Source organism: Equus quagga, chromosome 9, assembly GCF_021613505.1.
Source record: "Equus quagga isolate Etosha38 chromosome 9, UCLA_HA_Equagga_1.0, whole genome shotgun sequence".
In the NCBI taxonomy this organism is placed as follows: domain Eukaryota; kingdom Metazoa; phylum Chordata; class Mammalia; order Perissodactyla; family Equidae; genus Equus; species Equus quagga.
Window position 1 is genome coordinate 114,283,275 of NC_060275.1, and position 23,595 is coordinate 114,306,869.

General features: G+C 39.2%; 1 protein-coding gene across 1 annotated transcript; it reads right to left on the reverse strand.

The window, feature by feature from the left end:
- Nucleotides 1-7,794: 7,794 nt before the first annotated feature.
- On the reverse strand, nt 7,795-21,871 carry LOC124245058 (tigger transposable element-derived protein 1-like). Its single transcript, XM_046672184.1, has 2 exons — nt 20,594-21,871; nt 7,795-13,325 (listed from the first exon to the last, which is right to left on the reverse strand). The coding sequence occupies exon 1, from the start codon at nt 21,695-21,697 to the stop codon at nt 20,627-20,629; it is 1,071 nt and encodes a 356-aa protein (XP_046528140.1). The 5' UTR covers nt 21,698-21,871; the 3' UTR covers nt 7,795-13,325; nt 20,594-20,626.
- Between the last annotated feature and the right edge of the window lie 1,724 nt (nt 21,872-23,595).

Consider the following 23,595-nt stretch of genomic DNA (forward strand, 5'->3'; position numbering starts at 1 on the left):
GCTGGGGGCCCCCAAGACTGCCCCCAGATTTGATGATTTGCTAGGAGGACTTATAGGACTCAGCGTACAGTCATACTCCTGGCTACGATTTATTACAGCAGAAAGCGGCAAAGCCTAGTCAGCAGAAGGAGAAGGCTCATGGGGTGAAGTCAGGAGGCGACCAGGCGCAACCTGCCACGAGTCCTCTCCCAGTGGGTCACACGGAACACGTTTCATTCCCCCAGGAATGAGCTGTGACAACACGAGTCAAGTGCTGAGTACCAGAGAAGCTCAGGAGAGACCCAGTGCCCAAGATTTTCATTGGGGGCTGGTCATGTAGGTACTCTCTGACCAGCAAGTACCAAAATTCCAGACTCCCAGAAGGAAAGCAGGTGTTCAGCTCCAAGCACGTGGTTTCTACAAACAGCTTAGGCACAATGAGCCACTTAAAACAGTTTGGGGAATGGAGGAAACCCTCCCAAAATCTATGTTCCCAGATGCCAGCCAGGGCCAATCTTGACAGCAGGCCTTTGTAAGGATAGCAATCTCAGGCCTGCTATGTTAACTTTTTCAATGAATTATATCCCAAAACTAACTCAAAAGGAAGAGGAAGCATGAATAGCTATATAATCATTGAAAAAACTGGATCAGTGGTTCCAAGTATTTTCACAGAGGAAATACCGGGTCAAGGAAATTTTATGGTGAGTTTCAAAATTTCAAAGAATATATCATTCAAATCTTATACAAACTCTTCCGAAATTTTAAATAAGAGGTTATACTCCTCAAATCAGCTCATATGTTAGGTAACAAGCTTTATATCAAGCAATGATAGGATGAGGAAAAAAATACAGATCAATCTCATTCTTAAAGATGTAAACATTCAATACAAAAATTACCAAAATAAGTCTTTCAATATATTAAAAGAACATAACTAAACTGAATTTCTTTACTTGCAATGAGAATCTGTAACTAGAAACATCTATAAATGTCATTCCCACATGAACCAATTAAAGTAGAAAGAACATGATTATTTCCACAGATGAAAAAATGATATTTGATACCTATTCGTGATTTGTTAAAATAAATAATTTTAGAAGTCTAGGAGTTGAATGGAATCTATTTACCTGTTAAAATCTATCTATCAAGCATATATTGAAAGCATCATTCTTAATTGTATAACATTAGAAAATGGATTTAAAATCAGAAGTAAGATATGCATGACTATCACCACCAGTTACATTCAACGATATACTGGAGATATACATGATGCTGTAAGGTTAAAAACAAAAACTAAAATAAAGAAATATAATGTATATGAGTACTGGTAAGGAAAACAGAACATATTTACAGGCATACCTCAGAGATATTGCAGGTTCATTCCAGACCACCGCAATTAAGCGAATATCACACACAATAGATTGAGTTACAGCAATCTTTTGGTTTCCCAGTGCATATAAAAGTTACGTTGACACTATACTGTAGTCTACCAAGTGTACAATGGCATTATGTCTAAAAAAAACAATGTATACACTTTAATTAAGAAATACTTTCTTGCTAAAAAATGCTAACACGCATCTGAGCCTTTAGAGAGCCTTTGTCTTTTTGCTGGTGGAGGGTCTCATAAAAAACACAGTATCTGCAAATGGCAATAAGGTGAAGTGCAATGAAACAGGGTATGCCTGTACATACGATATATTTTCTGTGGATTAAACCTAAGTAGTCTATAGATAAAGTATTAGAATTGATGAGCAAGTGGAGCAACTTTGCTAGATATACAAGCTTAATTCAGAAAAGCCCATCATATTTATGTACACCAGTAATTATGACTGAGAATATGGAACTGTTGTGTGTTGGTTTGACATGATTTCAAATCCAATGGTTTATGCCTTAAGTGAAGTCGTTTTAATCCACTTGTTTCTAACACAGACCAAAAAAAGTTGTTTTGATATAAGAATAAAGTAAGCTGTGTCAAGATGTCATCATCGCATCTGTTGTCCATGATAAGAACTCAGTAGGCCTGCTGCTGGAGGACCCTGCTGGAGCTGGTCAGTAAGAACACGTGGAGAAGCAACTGTCACAAGGGGGCATTTAGACTATAAATACCCAGAGTTTGTGAGGATGATTCAAGAGTGTCAGTGTGGGAAAGGCAATGCTTCACTGACCTAAATGAACTCTCCTAAGACCTTGGGGCATTAGCTCTTACCATGGTAAAGGTGACTCCCTTATTAGTAGTGGTGACAAACCATGCAGTGGCCCCATGAAGGAGATCAGCCTGTCCATCAAATCCAGCTCTGCCATTCCCTAGCAAGGTGCTCTAGCAACAAGGGACTTCTATTTGAGCTGGCAGCTGGACATCAGCTCTTGGTTGGTCAAGCCATCTCTCCCGAGTGCTTCTTCATATACAAAAGGACACCTCGAACTAAATTTGGACCTTATTCCTTGTAGCTCCCCTCGTCTGGAATCAGAGTGTGATTAATCTATCACCGGTTTGGAGTATGGTGTTTTCTTTCTTTATTGGCTTATTAAGAGACATTATCCTGTCTGCTATTGGCTTGTGAAATTATTATAAATCCCACAGTGAACCTGTGTTCAATAAACTATTGGCAAAGACAATCTCAGTCTCTGAGCATTAATTTGCCACCCTCAGAAATAAAACAATAACTTTTCAAGAGACACGATTTAAAAAACAATGGAAGGCATTTTTTATCTAAGAACAAAATTTAGAAAGATGTCTGAAACCTATAAGAAAAAAATGTAAAACTATTGAAAGTCAATAAAGACCTGTATAAATGGAGAGTTATAACCTGTTCAAGAACAGAAGCTGTCAGACGATAAAGATTTCAGTTCTTCAAAAGCTGACTCCTTGATTCAATACAATACCAATCAAAATTCCAGAAGTGTTTTTTGAGAAACTTGACAAGCTAGTTCTAAGTTGCATATGGAAGAAAAAAGACCCAAGAATTACCAAGATACTCTTGAAAAAATAAAAATAAAGTATTCTACCATAATATTGAAAAGATGGTTAAATTTGTCTGTATTTATGCCTCGGAATCATAGAGCAGTAACAATGAATTAAATAACTTTTATAGGCAACAACAGCATGCAAGAGTCCCGTGGAGGGGAGCATGAACTTGCAGGGAAGCCCAGTGTGCAGAGTCCATTCTTGGGGAGCATCCAAACCTACTGCAAGATGATGGAGCCAAATAGGGTGAGGAGGGTGTCAGGGTGTCCATGAGAAGAACCAGCTTGGCTTGGTGTGTCAAAGCCCTAGGTGGGTAGAGATGTCCACACGGGGAAGGGGGTCAGCCCAAAGAGAAATGTCAAAGACTGAGTAAGTGAGCAGGGCATTCATGTGAACGATCAGCTGGCATCGGATGCCAGAATTCAAGGGGGAAGTGGACATAGATGAGTTTAGCCTATCAAAGCCTGAGCATCATAAGGAAGGCTTTTCCATATTCCCTAGCTCTGTTCAGTGAGATCGCTTGGAGCAGTGACATCCCAATGGCTAGGAACACACCTAGAACCCAGATACTCGTTTAGAATATCATTCTCCACTAAAAGGAACCAGGGCTCCCTGGAGAAATGGCCCTACCTGGGCAGGAGTAGGGAACCAGTACAAGATGAGTTTGGAACATCTTGGGCCAAGAAACAAAGAAGGGATGAAAGGATGATGGTGACATGTCACAAAGATAATGGAGCCAGCATGAATGGCCTTCCACTGGCAAAATCTAAGATAATTCGAGCATCAAAACAAATAATGATAGTAGAGGATTATAACCCAATGTATCAAATAAACCAAACATGAGTCCGTATTGAGATAAATAATTAACTAGTTTCATGAGGAGTGTGATATGTGCATAGTTTCAAAGATATTCTTCACAAAATACTTAGGAATAATTTTGTAGTGGAGAAGCCTAATCCTCTGATCGTCCCCTTAATCAAGTGATCAAAATGAACATCGCCAGGACTGGGACAAATTGAAATTGCTCACTATGTGATAGAATGCAATGAGAATACAGTAATCATTTTGTGACATTCCTGTCAAAGATAAAAAACTTGAACTTAATCTTGAGACTGTTCACGTCCCCAGGTAGAACACAGCAGTCTAGATTGAGCATCAGAGCAGCTCGTTATAATACTGAGGTCTAACTGTGAACTTCAGATCAGTTCCAGACATCAGGGGCTGTTTTCGTTTGTTGTTTTCAACCTAAGTATTTGGCACAGTACTTTATCTCTCCTGATCAGCAGCATTCCTCAACCGGGCAGATCAAGCAAACATCAGTCACTGCACTCCCTAACAGAATCTGAACTGGGTCTTTTCCTCTTTGGCTTTGCTGCTGATCACACCCATGTGATCACACTAACGTAATACTAAGGGGAGATTGGTCAGACATAATCAAACTCATCTCCTTTAACATTCTCTCTCTGATAATTCTTTTTTTTTTTTTTTTTTGAGGAAGATTAGCCCTGAGCCAACATCCACTGCCAATCCTCCTCTTTTTGCTGAGGAAGATTGGCCCTGTGCTAACATCTGTGCCCATCTTCCTCTATTTTATATGTGGACACTACCACAGCATGGCTTGAGAAGCATGCATAGGTCTGCACCTGGGATCTGAACAAACCAACCCAGGGCCACCGAAAGCTGAGTGTGCAAACTTAACTGCTATGCCACCTGGCTGACCCCTCTGATAAATTATTTTAATAACAAAGTATTTCCTAAGAAAACACATCATATCCCCTAGCCGTGAAAATCTACAAGATGTCAAAGATAGTATTTGCATAATGTTAGCATTAAATAAATGTGGATGAAAATCTGGAATGGATCTAATATCAGCATACATTCCTAACAGGACTTTTATAAGCATTTGTGCTAATGTTTCTATTCTGGCTGGCAGTATTTGTTTAGTTGAAGTATTTGAAACACATTTAAATTATTTGTTTTATGGTTTTGAGGTAATAAGCCACTTTGCCGTGTACTTTCACACACTCTCGAGTCTACGCTTTTAACCATGACACTCTGCTGCCTCTCCGAGGAGCTGCAGCTCCTAAGGTTCCTGACTGTGGACCCCATGCTTTTTCCTCTATGTCATGAGGATGTAGAAACAGGGCCAAGAGATCATATCTAGTACTGCATATTCTTTTAGATTTAAAAAAAAAAAAATCCCTTGTATCTATAGTTACAACTCCTTTTTGATCATGATGCTTATTTCTCCTCATTTTCTTCCTTGTCTCTATCAGGCATTTCGAAGAACATGGATTTGGGCTTTACTGATTAGCTTTCTTTTCCAGTCTCATTGCCTAATCTTTCCTTATTATTTCCTTCCTTCTACTTGCTTTATTTCATTCTTTCTTTATCAAGCTCTCTAAATTTAGAGATCTTGCTTATTTACTTTTTCAACGTCTTGAACTTGAATTCACACATTTAAGTCTGTTGGATGTTAGTAACTGGGGACTCCCATTCTCCCCCTGGCATTCTTTTTTCCGACCACTCTAGTCAGGCTTCTGTGCCTTCTACTCCACCAAAATTCCTCATCAGTCATCATGACCTGCGTGTTGTGAAATCTCACAGATACTTCTCAGTTCAACCCTTATTCCACCTATCTATCAACAGTGATGGACCCAGTTGTCTCCTACATTCTCCTTGAAACAATATATTGATAGTTCTCTAGTGCACCACTTCCTGAATTTCCTAACTAGTCATTAATCTCAATCTCATTTGCTACTTTCTCCTCCCCTAAGCCTCTTAACCAAAAACCAAACACATTTGGTCTCCGGAGCATGTCATTTAACACGCCTTTCAGTATACAACAAAAGTATAATCACATAAAAATCAGTAATAATCATGTAGTAACTGGTGATAATCATTACTTTCTTGATTCATTTATTAGTGTATAAAATAAAAAGGAGAAGTAAGTTCGTTTAAAGTTCTTATTGAAATTCAAAAAAGTATTTCATGTTTGCACTGAATTTGTACTTTCCAAACAAAACTCTACAAGTTGCAATTCATACTGTTTTAAAACTTAAAAACTTTAAGTTGTCACACAGAAAGACAGAATCAAAGTGCTTGCTATCCAGTTTGTGTCTACAGTCACTGTGATCTCCCCACCACCACAGTCAGGAGATACATTCCTTTCAGTCACTGAACCTTAGACCAGTGCATTCACGAGATTTTCTTCAAATATCACGCCGTTGGAATGGCCACGGGAAGTTATACAAAAACTAAGTGCTCACTTATCATTTAATATAGTTTACCTGGATATTTTCAACTTAAAATGACTGCTCCTTTTGCCTTCAGTTCTTTCCCATGCACCCAGGAAACCATAAATCTCTCATACCATGTAAGTCCTTGTGAAAGGAAACACAGGGGACTCGCAGGGTTAAGGGAGGGCCAAAGATATGGAGGGGACAGAGCAAGTAACCCTTGGAACATTCTTAAGCAGAAAGAGAGGTCCTGTTTCGCACCTCTGCATGAATCTCCCTTAGAGTCCTTAAGGGTTCAATACAATGAAGATTACATCTGGCCAGATGACTTTCCTGTATTGCATTTCACACACGCTGCTACACACTTTCCACAAACTCAGTGATTTTAATAAAAGACATTTATGCTAAGTACTTTATCCTCATCATTTTAATGAATACAAAGCCATTTTTTAAAAGTACAAACTCAGCCCAAATGAGAATTGTCAAAACCCAGATAAGACTTGATACATTATTTCCTTCCTTGTTTCTATTACAGTGCAAATAGAAGTGGCTGACTTGATTCATTTAAGATTATTTTGGCCTGGCATGGAGCTTAAGTTTCAGTGTGTGTGTATGGGGATGGGGAGAAGTGATGAAGGAAGATAGTAAAACAAACACATCTGTCCAGTGGTGATGAGTGCAATAAGAAGACTATAAAGGGTGAAGGGACAGTGGCAGTGAGGGGAGGGCTGCTCATTTACAGAGAACGGTGTGTTAGGTTGGAATTAACCCCTGAAGCTCAGTGGCTGAGCACAAGTTTATTTCTTACTCACATTATATGTCCACCACAGGTCAGCAGTGGGCTCTGCTCCAGTCACTCAGGGACACAAATGATGAAGCCTGCACCATCTGGGACAGGGGGTGCCTCCATAGTCCCTCCACAGCGGCTGCAGCAGTGGACACCAACCGGAGGGTCATGCAGGGCCCTTGAGTGTACACATCCAATTGGCCAGACCGGTCTCATGGTCCTACCTACTGCAGGGAGGCTGAGAAATTGAGGGGAGATCACGGGTGTTCCATGAGCAATAAACTACTCTATCACTGATGCTCAAAGGAGTCTCCTCTGACACAGTGAAATTTGAGTGGGAACTTTACAAAGGAAGAAGCTGTACAGATATTTGGAGACAATTATTGTCATTTATGACTCCAACAAATATACGCTTCCTGCTATTTGTTTCTAGTGAGCAGCCACCCCAAATCTTTAAACTAGATATTCTGATGGGTATAACTAAATATCTCAACAACCTGTTCCTTTCTCTCTCATCACTGCTCATCCAAGCAGTAACATCAGACCTTGATTACTTTAACAGCCCTACCTACCATGGAACATCACTGCCCTGCTTTACATCCTTTAGGAACATCACCTTCAGGATAAAATCATAATTCAAGGACTGACGGGCACACTCCTGATCGACAGTAACCCACATCCCCAGCCTCCTCATTCAATACTCTTCCATATATTTAGATTCTATTGCTCACTTATTACCTATTTAAAATTTAGCATTACAGATAATGCACAAGGCTTTAAACATTACTCCAAGGACTCCTAGAATAAAGTCAGAGTGAAAAAACTGAAAAAAGTTCACTTAAAAAATTAATGTTTATACAATAGCACTTTAAAATAAAGAGTCCCATAAACATTTTACAAACATTGTTTTGTTTTGGGGGCAAAATTATGCTCAGAGACTAAGACTGCCTTTGTCAATAGTTTATTTAACACAGGTTCACTGTGGGGTCTATAATAGTTTTGCAAGCCAATAGCATACAGGATAATGTCTCTTAATAAGTCCATGAAAAAAATAACACGCCACACTCCAAACCAACGACAGATTAATCACACAAAGGCAAGAAGAGATGAAACGAATAAAGTCCAAATTTAGTTTGAGGTGTAGCTTTTCATACGAGGAGGCACTCAGGAGAGATGGCTTGACCAACCAAGAGGGGATGTCCACCTGCCAACACAAAAACAAGTCCCTTGTTGCCAGAGCACATTGCAAAGGAACGACAGCACCAGCGTTGGTAGGCAGGCTGATCTCCTGCATGGGGCCACTGTGCAGTTTGTTACCACCACTGATAAGGGAGTCACCCTTACCACAGTAGGAGCTAATGCCCCAATGTCCTTAGAGAACTTATTTAGGTCAGCAAAGTGGTGCCTTGCCCAGACACAAACTCTCAAATAATCCTCACAAACTCTGGGTATTTATAGTCTGAATGCCCCCTTGTGATAGTTGCTTCTCCACATGTTCTTACTGATCAGCCCCCAGCGGGGTCCCTCAGCAGCTGGGCTACTGAGTTCTTATCATGGACAACAGATGAAATGATGACATCCTGACACAACTTACTTCATTCTTAGATCAAAACAATAATGTTCTTTTTGTCTTTGTCACAAACAAGTGGATTAAAACAACATAAGTCATAAACTAGTGGATTTGAAATCATATTAAACCAGTACACAACAATCCACCCTGTGATTTTAAATCACTCACACACCAATTAATTATCAAGGCCTAATGCCCTGTAGAAATTTAAATTCACAAAAATATCAATCCGCCCTGTGATTCTAAATCACTTACAATCTTAATCACAAGCAATCATATTTTGTGGGTATTTTTTCCTTTGACACACATTCTTTTACACTATAGTTTCATGATCACTTTAAGGAACCATATTCCCAATATTATCAATAAAGTATAGTAAAGAACTCTTTAACATGATGCCATATCCAATCACCAAAAGATCAAATATTAAGTTTCTTCAACCACTCACAAGCTTCCTTGACCATTGCACTTCCATGTAAAAGCCATTTTTATAAAGCTGCAGGGGGTACAATCTTGCATAGCATCATTAGGCACATGCTCAACTGTCATTACATCAGAATCTAAAGCTGTCATAACTTTGGGAAAAGCATATTTTTGTTCTGTTTTCAATTTCTGCAAAGTTATTTTGACTTTATTAGTCTCATCTTCTAGATGTTCTTTGTCTTAAGTTTTCTAATATATGATTTACAATTATTAAATTAATTTTAGGAGGTCCAATGTGAAACATTTCTCTGGTTATTTTATGGTTCCTTGATCTTCTGATGACCTTAAATAATATCTTTTTTCTCCTACTGTTACATTCATTACCTGTTCTATTTCTACACATCCCATTATTTTGTGTTATGTTCCCCCCGAATCCAACAGGTTAGGGTAAGGTTTGGCTTAGAGTATACTATCACGGCCCAGTTTCCCATACTATATTTAACTGGTTGAGGAGGCATCAAGGCCATAGTCATGGGTACTTGTACCACAGGTATATCCAAAGGTCTAGCAATAAGAAGGACACTTTGATTCCGTTCCACTAACACATCCTTAGGAACACATTTTCCTTCTATCATACGGGGGCTTTCTGTGGCCTGTAGGCTCGTCTCCCTTTTGAAATTGGGAACTGCAAAAGTGGGGTAACTCAATGTCATGTTTCCTCCTTTAGTGCAATATTCTCATTTCACAGATGCCCAAGGAATCACGACCATTAGGATGTGTGGTATCTACTCTACTGCTGGTTGGACTGTCTTATCTCAGGTGACCAGTACTGCCCTGAGATTACAGCTGTTCTGAGTCTTCCACATATCAACCAATCTTAACCACAGTAATTGATAATCTACACTGAGAGAAACATTTTTTATATTGTTTTTATAGTATTTTGTTATTTTTAGCATTTTCTCCAGTTGTTTTATGTAGACTCTCTATTGCTATATTTACTTCCCTATGAAATTCATTTATGTTTTATAATAAATTGCTAATTGTATCCATCTGTGTACCCAACTATGATAATGCTGCCATTGCACGTGTGTCAAATTGAGATTGTTTGGTTTCAAAGTTTTTAAAATCTAATGTGATTTGATCAATTTGGAACTGAGAAAAAGCAGCTGCCATTGCTCCTCCAATTAAACCTCCTAAGAGTCCAATAAGGAACTGTAAGGCTTTTCTTCCTTTCAGCAAATCTGTTTTGGGCAAGGTTGTAAATCAGGCATAAATGAAGACAGATAAAACTGAGCACAATTTGGGGATCCACATCCAGCTTGAAAGACTTGTATATTAAATTTCAAGGTATAGGTCACTACTGTGGGCTCCAACATGACCGTGAGAGGTTTTACTAACACAGGTTCCCAAGTTCTTGAGGTAGAAATCTGTGGTGTGAGCTAGAAGGCAGAGGTATACCCCTGAGTCTAATGAACGGCATGTATTATAGCTAGGTTTCTTCTGTGAACTCTACACACTTTATAAGGTGTCTCTGTTCTTTTAAAGTTGGACATAGTGTCCATGGATCTATTCTAATAGGCGAATACAGATTAAACAGCGTAAGTTGGGAGTGTAGGAAGTGACAAAATTTTGGCATATTTATAATTAAAGATATAACTGCCCAATTGTCTTCATGCGGATGCACTGTGACAATGTCTATCCCTAGAGTATCATCACGACCCATGGCTGGAACTACACATTCCATATTCCATAAACTCATCTCTATTACTTTTTAACAGTTTTTCTAGGTTGGTTCAAATCTTCTAGTTTAATATTTTACTTCTCACTCTCATTTTTCAACAGTCACCTATTAATTTTTCATGTGGTCTGTTCCATAAAGCACGATTTTACTCCAATTGGCAATTTTTGACATATTATTATCATACAGTTTTTTTACACTGACATGACCATGCTCCTGCTTCCCATCTAGCGGTATTTATCTCTACATTAGTCGTGGTACATCCCAGTGTGCATCCCAGAAACTGGTTCCGAGATTCTTGTCTCATCACTAAAGGAGCAATCTGCCTGTGGCTCATACTCACGAGATTTGTATGTCATTCATATGTTCTATTCAAGGATATATTGTTTGTAAAATTTAAAGTTGAATAGTTGACCTTAGGCATGGATCACCATTAATGTTTGGTTCACAGTTGCATTGTTTGGTACATCCCCACATGAAGATTTAGAAATATTTTGCAAGGTAAAAGTCAAGAAATAGTCTATAGATGGCACCAAAATATTTATATGTGTTTTGTTACAACACCAAATTAATAATTTATAACCCTTCAGTATGAGTATGAAAAGGGTGATACTGTCTGGTCCTGCAAAAGTATTTAATACAGCATCAGAGCACACAGAGGAACTGTGTATAGCAACTTGCTCTATTTTCCCCAATCTTCATTACTCTGTTAATATTTGTCTGTGCATGTACAATGCTCTTCTGTCTTGGTTTCCAGACTGTTTTGCTTTGACCATGTTTCCTAGCCTACAGTCATCTCTATAGCATTTGTTAAACAGAAAGGATCTTTCTGTTATACACTGTAACATTACCTTACTGTTTGAGTAAGCTGTTGGGTACTTAAATACATGAGATAAGCCACGTTTACATGTTTCATAAATTAGATTTGTTAGTACCAATGGAAAAATTCTGTTGCCACTTGAGTTAAGAATATGTAAGAGAATCACTGCATGTTGTAAAAAATGTGTAAGGGTTAAAGAATTCTGCTAGGGATGTGGCAAGAGGTGTTTCATGTATGGTTAGATTGCCATAGCGGAACAGGTTAGGCCATTCTGTGACACAAAGTCTAACTTCTGCCATCAGTGGTATTGCATTCCCATGGGACTCCTAAATATAGACACTGTTTGTATGGAAGTAGAGATAGTTTGTCATTTATTTCGGGTATCGTTTTGGTGGAATCAATAAGTACCTTATTGACTATATCAATTGGTATGGTGGGTGTCTGAGTGGCGTGAGTGGTATTTTCTCTGATATTTTCATAATAAAAAAATAATAATCATGGTTCTCCACCTTATCCCATGCAGATACCCATTGTCACATAGCTAAGTGATACAGGCCTTTGAGTGATGTCTCTGAATATCAGTCACATGTCCTGTGAGTATCTAGTTGTGGTTCTCTGTCACTAGCATTGTCATTTTCTACCCTGCCAATTGATGAAATGTACTCAAAGAGCATTGTGCAAGGGTGTAGCACTGCCACATTTCTACAAATGAATCTTTTGAGGTCTGTGTGTAGAGAGCACATAGAATCTCTCCATTGTATTTCTTTTAGTATATTTGATCATATTCAACCAACATGGTATATGAAATTTTCTTCCTACTGCATGTTTAATTCTATCATAGCATGGGATATTAAACTGGTGTTTATACATAATGGTTTAATTATCTTTTCTAATACATCCTTATTAGTATGTGTGTATGCAGGCAATTTGGTAATTTCTTGTAGCCAAGTTCGGTCTATTGCTAAAGCCAAATATTTGCCTTATATCGCACAAGATTTTGATCTACTGGGTAAGGATCAGTGGTAGTGTTGATATGCACAAGAAATGTAGCTGTGCTGGAACTGGGTGCATATAAGCTTTTTCCCATTAAACATAAGATAATAAGCAATTTAAGCAACATACAATGCCTAGGGATACCAAATGGGTGAGTAACTAGTCTCCAAATTCTGAAATGAGCAAGAGCAGCAAGATGGCCTAGTATTTGAGTGGCCATAATATTTGAAATGGGTCTTGGCTGTGGGCACCCAAGCGCCCATTCTGTATATTGTGCAGCTGCTCTAGTGCAATAGTATGCTAAAACACTTAGTAGATCCGAATCAGATGTGCGTTGTTTTTAGTCAGTCCTTAAAATGTATCAGTGCTGATCCTACTTCACAAAGGGAAGGGAAGGGAAGAGTACAAAAGCCAGTACCTGGTTGTATTGGTATATGTGCTGGGGTATAATACTAAGAGGCAGTTAGAAGTTTAGGTCAATCTTCACCCTCCGAGCCTGTGTCTAATGGGGGTGTTCTTCAGGATCCTCATTGAGGCTTGTGGAGATTGAAGTGGAGGTTTCTACTGCTTCCTTGGCTTCCCTCAGTATTTGCTTTCTCCGCTGATTGAAGGTTCCCCAGCCAGTAGATGGTGCTGATGGTGAAAGATGGGGTGGAGAGGATGGGCTTGGTGATGCAGGTGAGTCCTCAGATGCAATAAGGTGACAGGATGGTGTTCTGTGGAGGAAGTAGAGGATGTCACAGACTGTGGAGTTGTCTCTGGACCACAGGTGGCATTCCATTTTGGAATGGTGGCACAACTGCTATTTCTGGAGCTGTTGGAGGAACATGCATAGCTGCATGAGTATGATATCCCATAATGAACAATGAGCAAAATAGTATGGCCAGCAGGTAGCATGCCACACTGACCCACTTAGCCATATTTATAGGGTTCAAGATGCAGAGCAGATTCATGCCTGCAAAATAAAAATAGTGTACTATAAATTTCTACTTCTTCCTTGTTGTTCTTGCTACTCAAGAAAATCTATAGCTGTTATGGTCATTACTGCCAATACCGCCTTGAGCATAATCACCTTGCATCATGATAGGCTAAGTATTAGGCATCTGATACAAAAATGTGTCTACTATTAAGTGCACTTAAAGTGCATCATCATATAAAGAGTAAATATCTTTTTAGCACCAGCATCCCGTGCTGATACAATTGAAGATGATGCTATTCATGCTGGAAAATTTTATAGAGGCATATTGTTTTCTTTAATTTGCTATGTCTTTTTAATTTGCTTTTTCAATTTTGTTTTAATTTCATATGTCTTTTTAATTTTTTTTTCAATTTGATACGTCTTTTCCTTCAGTCACCCAGTAGGTTTTATTAATGGCAGATACTATAGTTTCCCTAGTACTATATATATCATGTTTTTAAATTAATATTTCTTTTAATTTAGATTCGAGGGTGTTGATAGTGCTAATTCTTATCTTTGTGGGTGCCTGCAATATTAGTTCAATAGGAGTTTTTCCATTCCTTTTACATCTATGGTTTAGACATGTTGCTGTTTCCCAGACGGCTTTAGTCCAAGCTTTCATATCTGGATTGTTAGTAAGCAACCTAAGCTTTTTCCTGAGCAAGCAATTATACCTTCCAATTGATCCAGAGGCAGCTGGGCTGTGGGATAACTGGAAGTTCCCTATTATGCCCTGGTTTTTGGCCCAATCTTGAGTTAGCTTTCCTATAAAATGGGTGCCCTGGTCTGATTCTATGATCGTTGGGATACTGTAGCAAGCAATCCAAATTCCAGTGCTCTGAAGAGAGAATTTTTGATCACTTTTCTTGAAGGATAGGGTAATCCCATTCCTGAGCATATGCCCACAATGGTGCATGCAGTTTATTCGCTGATAGAAGCAAGGGTCCTATATAATCAATTTGTATTATTTGCAGGGTTCTGTCAGCTTTAACCTTATCTGGAATATTCATTAATGACCCTCAAGCTTTAAACTTTTGACAATTCTCACATCTCAAGTTGAAATTGGAGGTATTTGGTAGGTATATACATGTTTCTTTTCTCTAACCACGTTCTAGTGCTGTGTATGGTAGCATGACATGTTTTGTGATGTGCCCATGCAATGATCTTATCGACTGGCATATCTATGTGTTCAGGTTTTACATTCCATTGTCCTTCTCGTTTATGTATCATTGTGCTTTGAATTGGTTTCCTCCTTAGCCATGAATCATTGTGCTTCTTGAGAAAAGATCTTAGAAATCCTCATTAGTTTTCCTATTGAGTTTGTCTACAGGGTTATTAGTTATTTCAGAGTTGTCCTTCCGATGTGCAGAGACATGTGATAAACATGGAGATGTCAGCCAGTGCTATTTTCTGCCATGTTTTTACCCCTTATGTTCTTATTTCCTATTTTTCAGTCATTTTCCTGCCACATTCCTGAACAAGAACTAGTCCATTAGCTACAGCTCACGAGTCTGAAAAAAGATATACCTCATTTTGAGTTTCCTTAACAGATTGTTCAAGTGCCAATTTTATGGCTATTAGTTCAGTGTATTGTGCTGATTCTCCTGAGCCTGGTTCTGTCACGGTTACACTGTCACTAGCCCTCAAGGCTGTGGCCTGTCAGCATGGGATGGTATCATGGAGGCTGACCCATCTGTAAACCACGCACTGTTGAGTGCTGTGGACCATGGTGGTCCCTGCTGCCCAACTGCTTGAGCTTGGATAGGCTCACTCCTCAGAAATTCTGGCAAGTCCACTACTGGCATTGCTCAGATTTCCTCAGTTAACGCAGATGGTCAACCATCCATTCGTATGGTCCGCTAGGAAATATACCATTTCCATGTTAGGACTTTACAGTCAGGGGTAGTCCCCCTGTCAGAAGTCTGTTTCACCCACTCCAGAATAGGCTGTAAGAGTTTAAGCATAATTGGTTTACTTTCTGTTAATGGTTCTGTATTTTGTAGTACCTCAAAGAGTACCCAAGTGAGCTTTTCAATTGGTTAGCATCTATTCTCAAACCATGGGAACTTCTTTGTCCAAAACTCAACTGGGTAAAATTTGGGGTTCTAGTGTTTTAGTCCTTGTGACTACAGGCACTCTAGTTTATATTTAGTCTTCATTAGCTGGTGCCAAAGCGTTTAAAGTTCTTACAGCATTTTTCAAATAAGTAGACTGCCTCTTGAGTCTCTGTCCATCTCAATTTCCTACTCTTCCTAGCTATTTCATAGATGGGTTTCAATATTATCCCTGTGTGGTATGTACTGTTTTCCAATATTCAAACAGTCCTATCAGTTTCTGAGATTCTTCTTTTGTGGTAGGAGTTGGTATGCAATCTATCTTGTTTACGACTAGGTCTGCTATTTTCCTACCTTCAGAGGACCAAATTATGCCTAGAAATTTTCTTGCAGTTTGGGGTCCTTGGACTTAGTACGTGAGTTGGTTGTCCATCCTGAGCGTATGGAATTCAGTGAACTCTATCTTGACCCTAGCCTGTTCTAAGTTATCACCATAAATAAGGATGTCATTAATATAAGAAATAATGGTTTGTGTGTTTTGTGTTTTCCTGAAAGGCTTGTGTGTCTTGTGTTACTAGGTTGTGTGCTGTCACTGGGTTGGTAAGATACCCTTGTGATAACTTAGTAAACTGATGCTGTCTACCTTCCCATGTTAATACAGTCATGGGTTGCCTCTTCTCATCAAATGGAACAGCAAAGAACAGCTCAGATAAATCCATTACTGTATAACTTCTGGATCCAGTGGTGATATTGTTTATGATCGTGCCTGTATCTGGGAGTGCTCCCTCAATTTTTGGAGAGTGTTTAAATCCTATAAATACTATAAATTTATATGATCCATCTGGCTTTTTAACAGGCCAGACTGGGTTATCATATGGTGAAAATAGTAAGCACAATAATTTGTTTCTTTAGGAGTTCCTGAATTTTTTCCTTGAGTATGTCCTCCCTTAAGATTGCATTGGGGTATATTTACTATTTCAGATGGGACAGGCAGCTTAATTGCAGTTCATTTTGCCATAGCCAAATTAGTTTTAGGAATTGTTATATCCTTGTTATATGGTGTCCTATTACATCCATTCCAAGAATGTTTTCTAAATTGGGACCTACAGGCATTTAGCCTTAATGGGTGATCTATCACCAATTGTTAGGAATCTATGTACCCACGTATTAGTTTTCCTCTTAATCCTTCAATGAGTCCCTTTTTATTGTTAAAGTATTCTAAATTAGTAGAATATCCTTCTATCATTGTTACTGAGACCCTGTATCTAATAACATAGTACTATATGTAGGGTTACAAATGGGGTTTCTATTTACATGGCCCCTGCAACAAATGATGGTCGCATGGGCCATGAGATGGAGAATGCTGAATCCCTACAGGGGGTTCATTGGGTTTTCTCTCCTTCCCCTATCAGTGGCTTGTTTATTAATGGAATTGGGTTTAATAAAGGAGCTACTATGTACAGTAAATGCATTAGTGGACCTACTTTCCGTAGGTGTATTTCCTTTAAAAGGTAGATTACTTCCATTTGTCTGACACTATAAGTAGTTTCTGGGGTTTCTACTGAGTTTCTGTTTTTATAATTTGGATTAAAGGGTGGTGACCCAAATAGTTTAGGTGGCCAAAGGGGCCTCATAGATTTAGGTCTATATGGTTTATTTTGATTAGATCTGTTTACATAAGGCGTAGGCCTGTTTTGTCTCTATATATTAGTGTTAAAGCTATTGATTTGATCTTGACTTTGCTCCTCCTCAGCTGTTCTCAGCAAGCCAATCAGCTCTGCTGTGTTCCTGGTGCCTGAAAATACTGTAAATAATGATGTTCTGTCCTGTGGTGATACAGCTTTTAGGAGGACTTTTTCAATTTGTTTGGTTGTTTCTGGTTGTAGCAGTGGATGCAGCTTTCAGGATGACTTTTTAAATTTGTTTGGTTGTTTCTGGTTGTAGCAGTGAAAGCGTCTGTCTCTGGCATAAATTATAGTCAATAGTCCTAATTTCATTATTATATTAGTAGCTTCCTTTGCTGTTTTCCATGGAGATTTTTTTTTTTAAAGATTTTATTTTTTTCCTTTTTCTCCCCAAAACCCCCTGGTACATAGTTGCATATTCTTAGTTGTGGGTCCTTCTAGTTGTGGCATGTGGGATGCCGCCTCAGTGTGGCTCGAGGAGCGGTGCCATGTCTGCGCCCAGGATTCGAACCGACAAAACACTGGGCCGCCTGCAGCGCAGCTCGTGAACTTAACCACTCAGCCACGGGGCCAGCCCCTCCATGGAGATGTTTTAAAGGATAATATATTAGGTAGGCCATCTTAATCTCCAGGTTGCTGCTCCCCAAACAAAGATCTTTGTAAACTAGTATTATGTTCTCCAAATGCTCAAAAGTGTTGATTAAATTAAGCATCAGTGGTAATGGGTTCAAGTTGTACAAGCTCTGCTCCTATGAGATTCAGGCTGTGTCCTCCTCTGGACCATAAATCTAATATCCACCGGGTTCTGTGTCCCAATCAGTTTGTTGGAATTCCATTCTAATTTTTGTAATTTCTTGTCTAGTATAAGCTCTCCCTTTAATAACTCTGATTAGTTCCATATTATCATTTGTTGTAGTTTTGTCTATTTACATGGGTCTAGCTTCTAGTAGGTTAAAGTTACTGGGGTCAAAAGGGTAATAAAAATCATAGTGCTCAGGGCGTAGACTTGTGCCCTTAGGAGCAAAAGGGTCTGAGTTTCTTCCTACTCTGGAGATCACTGTTTGTGCTAGCACTTTTCCTTTCTGCCTGTCAACATCTATGTTAGTAATGTTCCTAATAAGAGTGCTGGAATTTCTTCCTTATTGCTCTTTTTAATATAGGATATAACTCACTGCGTTGGGTGATCAGGCCGACCTGGAGTTTCCTTAATTTCAACTTTTGTCTGGACTAAGTCTTCAAGAGGTCTCCAGGGGTCCTCAGAAGTTAATATATAATCCATTCCACCCCTAAAGCAGCTCTTGAGTAATGCTGGTATGGTTAACGAGCAAGGCATGTTTGCTACGTCCTTCTGCCTTCCACAATTGTGCTCAAAGTATGTTTTATTATAGACGCTTAATAGAGCATTCCAAATGGTTTATAACACAGTAAAGTAGCAGTAATTATGTAGTAATTATTATGGCCAATGTTAGTATCTGAACAGCTCCATCAGTTTGTCCATTCACAGCTTATTTATAATTTTAGCAGGATGCCATAGATGGTTAAGTAGTACATTAAGTTTAAAATTTGTCAATCCAGTAATGGGCTTTACTAGAATTTGGTAAGTTATAAATTTAACATAATTTATGAATCTACATTTCAAATTTGTAATAGAGTATGACATATCCCACAGCACCGACCAATTTTAATTATTATTACTTTTGGGTCAGTTTTGCCAACTATGCCAATTGTTTCATTTTGGGGGCAAAATTATGCTCAGAGACTGAGACTATTCTTGCCAATAGTTTATTGAACACAGGTTCACTGTGGGACTTATAATAGTTTCACAAGCCAACAGCAGACAGGACAATGTCTCTTAACAAGCCAACAAAGACGTAACTAACATAACATACCATGCTCCGAACCAATGACAGATTAATCATACTATTGTTCCAGGGCATGTTGCTAGGGAATGACAGCACTGGTGTTGGTAGGCAGACTAATCTCCTTCATGGAGCCACTGTGCGGTTGGTTTGTCACTACTACCGACGAGGGAGTCACCTTTACCATCATAGGAGCTAATGCCCCAAGGTCTTTGGAGAGTTTATTTAGGTCAGAAAAGTGGTGTCTTGCCCAGACTAAAACTCTGGAATAATACTCACTAACTCTTGGTATTTATAGTCTAAACATCCCCTTGCCACAGTTGGGGCAATGCCCATAGCCAAGAACATATGGAGACACGTTCTTACTGATCAGCCCTCAGCGAGGCCCCTCAGCAGCTGGGCTACTGAGTTCTTATCACAGACAACAGATGAGATGACATCCTGACACAACTTACTTCATTCTTATATCAAAACAACTTTTGTTTTGTCTTCATTATAAACAAGTGGATTAAGACAACTTCACTTAAGTCATAAACAAGTGGATCAGGAAACATATTAAATCAATACACAACAATTAATATATTATTTCTTACACCTATTAATAAGTTATATACTACGTGTAATTGTCTTCACTTCAGGAAGAAATGAAGTAAGCCTATTTTGAATAGCAACAGGCTTAGAAAACATTCATAAACCCTTGTGTTTAAGTAGCACAAACTCTCAGGGAACCTCCTCCCCCAGGCAGCACAGCAGAGCAGAGTGGAACTAATTTGCATTCCACCTTCTTCCATAACCAGCACTGTGTGCTCAGACAAGTTACTTCATTTTGTTATGCACTAGTCTCTTTGCCTGTAATACAGGCATCATACCCATCCCACTATTTTAAAGGTTGTTTTATGTAATCAATGTGAGAAAATGCATTTATTATCAAGCATGTGTGTATGTTTCACAGGTTACTTCACACATGGCCTGAAATTGTATACATAAAAAGTTTGAAATTTGACAATGTTAACCTCATCAACCAAAACCAATGTTAGAAATGAATATTAAAAAATACCAAAATAAAATTTCAAAATACACTTTACACTTTCAGGCTCCAAAACATGAACTTTATAAGCACTTTCAAATATTAGCAGAAATACAGCTTTGATAATAATCTTTTGAGGAAGTTTTATTAATACATAATCAGTTATGCTGTACATGTGCACTTAAATCTAACAAGCCAAAAATTCAGTATATTACGAAAGGGATACCTCCTAAGAATTCTAAATTATTTTTACATCATCAAAATAATTTTGGCAGCATAAATTCACAAGAGTTAAATATCCACCTGATCAACCCTAGTATCTAGACAGAGCTCAGCGATATTGTGGGTTTGGTTCCAGACTACTGCAATAAAGTGAGTATCGCAATAAAGCAAGTTGCACAAATATTGTTTGGTTTCCCAGCACATATAAGTTATGCTTACAGTATATTGTAGTCTGTAAGTGTGCAATAGCATTATGTCTAAAAACAAAAGTACATACCTTAATTAAAAAATACTTTATTGCTAAAAAGTGCTAACCATCATCTGCGCCTTCAGCAAGTCGTAATCTTTTTGCTGGTGGAGGGTCTTGCCTCGATGTTGATGGCTGCTGACTGATAAGCGTGGCAGCTGCTGAAAGTCGAGGTGGCTGCTGCAATTTCTTAAAATAAGACAGCAAAGAAGTTTGTCGCCGCATTGACTGATTCTTCCTCTCAGAAACGATTTTTCTGTAGCATGCGATGCTGTTTGATAGCATTTTACCCACAGCAGAACTTCTTTCGAAATCGGAGTCAATTCTCTCAAACCCTGCCGCCGCTTTATCAACTAAGTTTATGTAATATTCTAAATCCTTTGTCGCCATTTCAACAATCTTCACAGCATCTTCACCAGGAGCAGATTTCATCTCAAGAAGCCACTTTCTTTGCTCATCCACAAGAAGCAACTCCTTATCCGCTAACGTTTTATCGTGAGATTGCAGCAACTCAGCCACATCTGCAGGATAACTCACGGCAGCTTCTGTATCAGCACTTGCTGCTTCACCTCGCACTCTCATGTTACGGAGACGGCTTCTTTCCTTAAACCTCATGAACCAACCTCTGCTGGCTTCAAACTTCTGTTCTGCGACTTCCTTACCTCTCTCAGCCTTCATAGAATTGAAGAGAGTTAGGGCCTTGCTCTGGATTAGGCTTTGGCTTAAGGGAATGTTGTGGCTGGTTTGATCTTCTATCCAGACCACTAAAACTTTCTCCATATCAGCAATAAGGCTGTTTCGCTTTCTTATCATTCGTGTGTTCACTGGAGTAGCACTTTTAATTTCCTTCAAGAACTTTTCCTTTGCATTCACAACTTGGCTGACTGTTTGGCGCAAGAGGCCTAGCCTTCTGCCTATCTCAGCTTTCGACATGCCTTCCTCACTAAGCTTAATCATTTCCAGCTTTTGATTTAAAGTGAGAGATGTGCGACTCTTCCTTTCACTGGAACACTTAGAGGCCATTGCAGGGTTATTAATTGGCCTAATTTCAAAACTGCTGCTCAGGAAACAGGGAGGCCCAAGGAGAGGGAGAGACAGGGGAACAGTCAGTGGAGCAGCCAGCACACACAACATTTACCGATTAAGTTTGCCGTGTTATATGGATGTGGTTCCTGGTACCCACAAACAATTACAATAGTAACATTAAAGATCACTCATCACCATAATAAATATAATAATAATGAAAAGTTTGAAATATTGCAAGAATTACCAAAAATGTGACATAGAGACATGAAGTGAGCAAATGCTGTTGGAAAAATGGTGTAGACAGACTTGCTCAACGCAGGGTTGCCACAAACCTTCAATTTGTAAAAAATGCAGTATCTGTGAAGTGCAATAAAGTGAGGCACAATAAAACGAGGTATGCCTGTGTATCGTATCAGGAAGCCTTTGCATATAGATACAGACACAGATTTCTGCAAACTGGTCAAGAACTCTGCAAAGTTCTCCAGGATGCAAAGGCATCTCCAGGAGGTGCTGATGGAGTGAGGGCTGCCTCTCAGCTCAGCAAGCCTACAAGCAACAGGGCAGTTTGGGGAGGGTCATAGGCACAAGAAGGGAGGTGATGGCAGATGGCGAATTATGTAATATCAGGAGGGTTTCTTTTTCACTGTTAAGTGCTTACCCACCCAACTCCATACCAATACACCCTCCAGGAAATGTTAAAAGAAAAAGTCTTAGCTTCAGAGGAATAGTGTTTCAGAGTCTTCAGCCAAAAAGGTCTTCTTCTCGTCCTTTAATTTCTAGTTTTGTAACCTAACATCCTGAAGATACTATTTCTCTTTGCTTTAAGTAGTCAACATTTTCAATGCATCTAGTTTTTCAGCTCTGACTATCCATCACTTAAATGCTTGGCTATTTATCATCTCTAGAAAAGAAAAAAAGAAACATTACTATTTTAGGATGCATGGATTTTTACAACAAATCTCTGACCAAATCCTCCTTAATTCACTAAACTCCCTTGTTCTGACTCCAAGATCACCACTTTCCATGTTTTCTTTGGAAAACAGATCTGTCTCCTAACTGATGACCCCACTCACCCTCCCCACTTACCCTTAGGCCTGCAGTCACAGAGATGGTTCTAAAACGCAAAGCTGATGCTGTTCCTCTAGTACTTAAAGTCTTTCAAAAGCTTCCTATTGGGGCCAGCCTGGTGGTCCAGCAGTTAAGTTCGCAGGTTCCGCTTTGGCGGCCCGGGGTTCACTGTTTCGGATCCCAGGTGAGGACCTATGCACCACTTGTCAAGCCATGCTGTGGCAGGTGTCCCACATAACAGAGGAAGATAAGCATAGATGTTAGCTCAGGGCTAGTCTTCCTCAAAAAAATAAATTAAAAAAAAAAAAGCTTCCTATTTACTGCCCACAGGGTGAAAGTAAATTCTTTAATAAGAGTCTAAGGGATTCCAGGACCTGGGTCCTGTTAACCTGTCAGCTCATCTTTGTCTCTCGTCTCTCAAGGCACACTTTGGGACATATCCTCAAAGCGCCAAGCTCTTTTTTACACCTCTAAGCCTTTTTTCACTCTTGCCCCTCAGCTTGGAACATCTCCCAGCCTCAGCCATTTGGCCTGGCTTTAGCTCTCAGCTTGGACACATCTCAAAGAAAAGCCATTAGCTATTACCTTTACACACACACTTTCACATTAAAAAAGAGCCGATATAGCTTACAGGTAAACCAGACTGCATGGATACAAATCCTGGCTTTGCCACTTAAGGGCTGTGAGACCTCTGGTGGCACATGACCCTGTATGCCTCAGTTTCTTCATCTGTAAGTGGCAATAATAACTAGTCACTAATGGTGTAAAAATTAAATGAGTTAAATTATGCTTACTATATAACATGTGCTATGTAAATGTTGCTATTATTACTAACAGACATTTTGAGCACTCACTGTGTGCTGGCCCCTTTCTGGTGCTTTTATATGTCTTAGGTCATCTAACTTAAGACATGGTGAAGTGCCCCTCCTGTGCGCTCT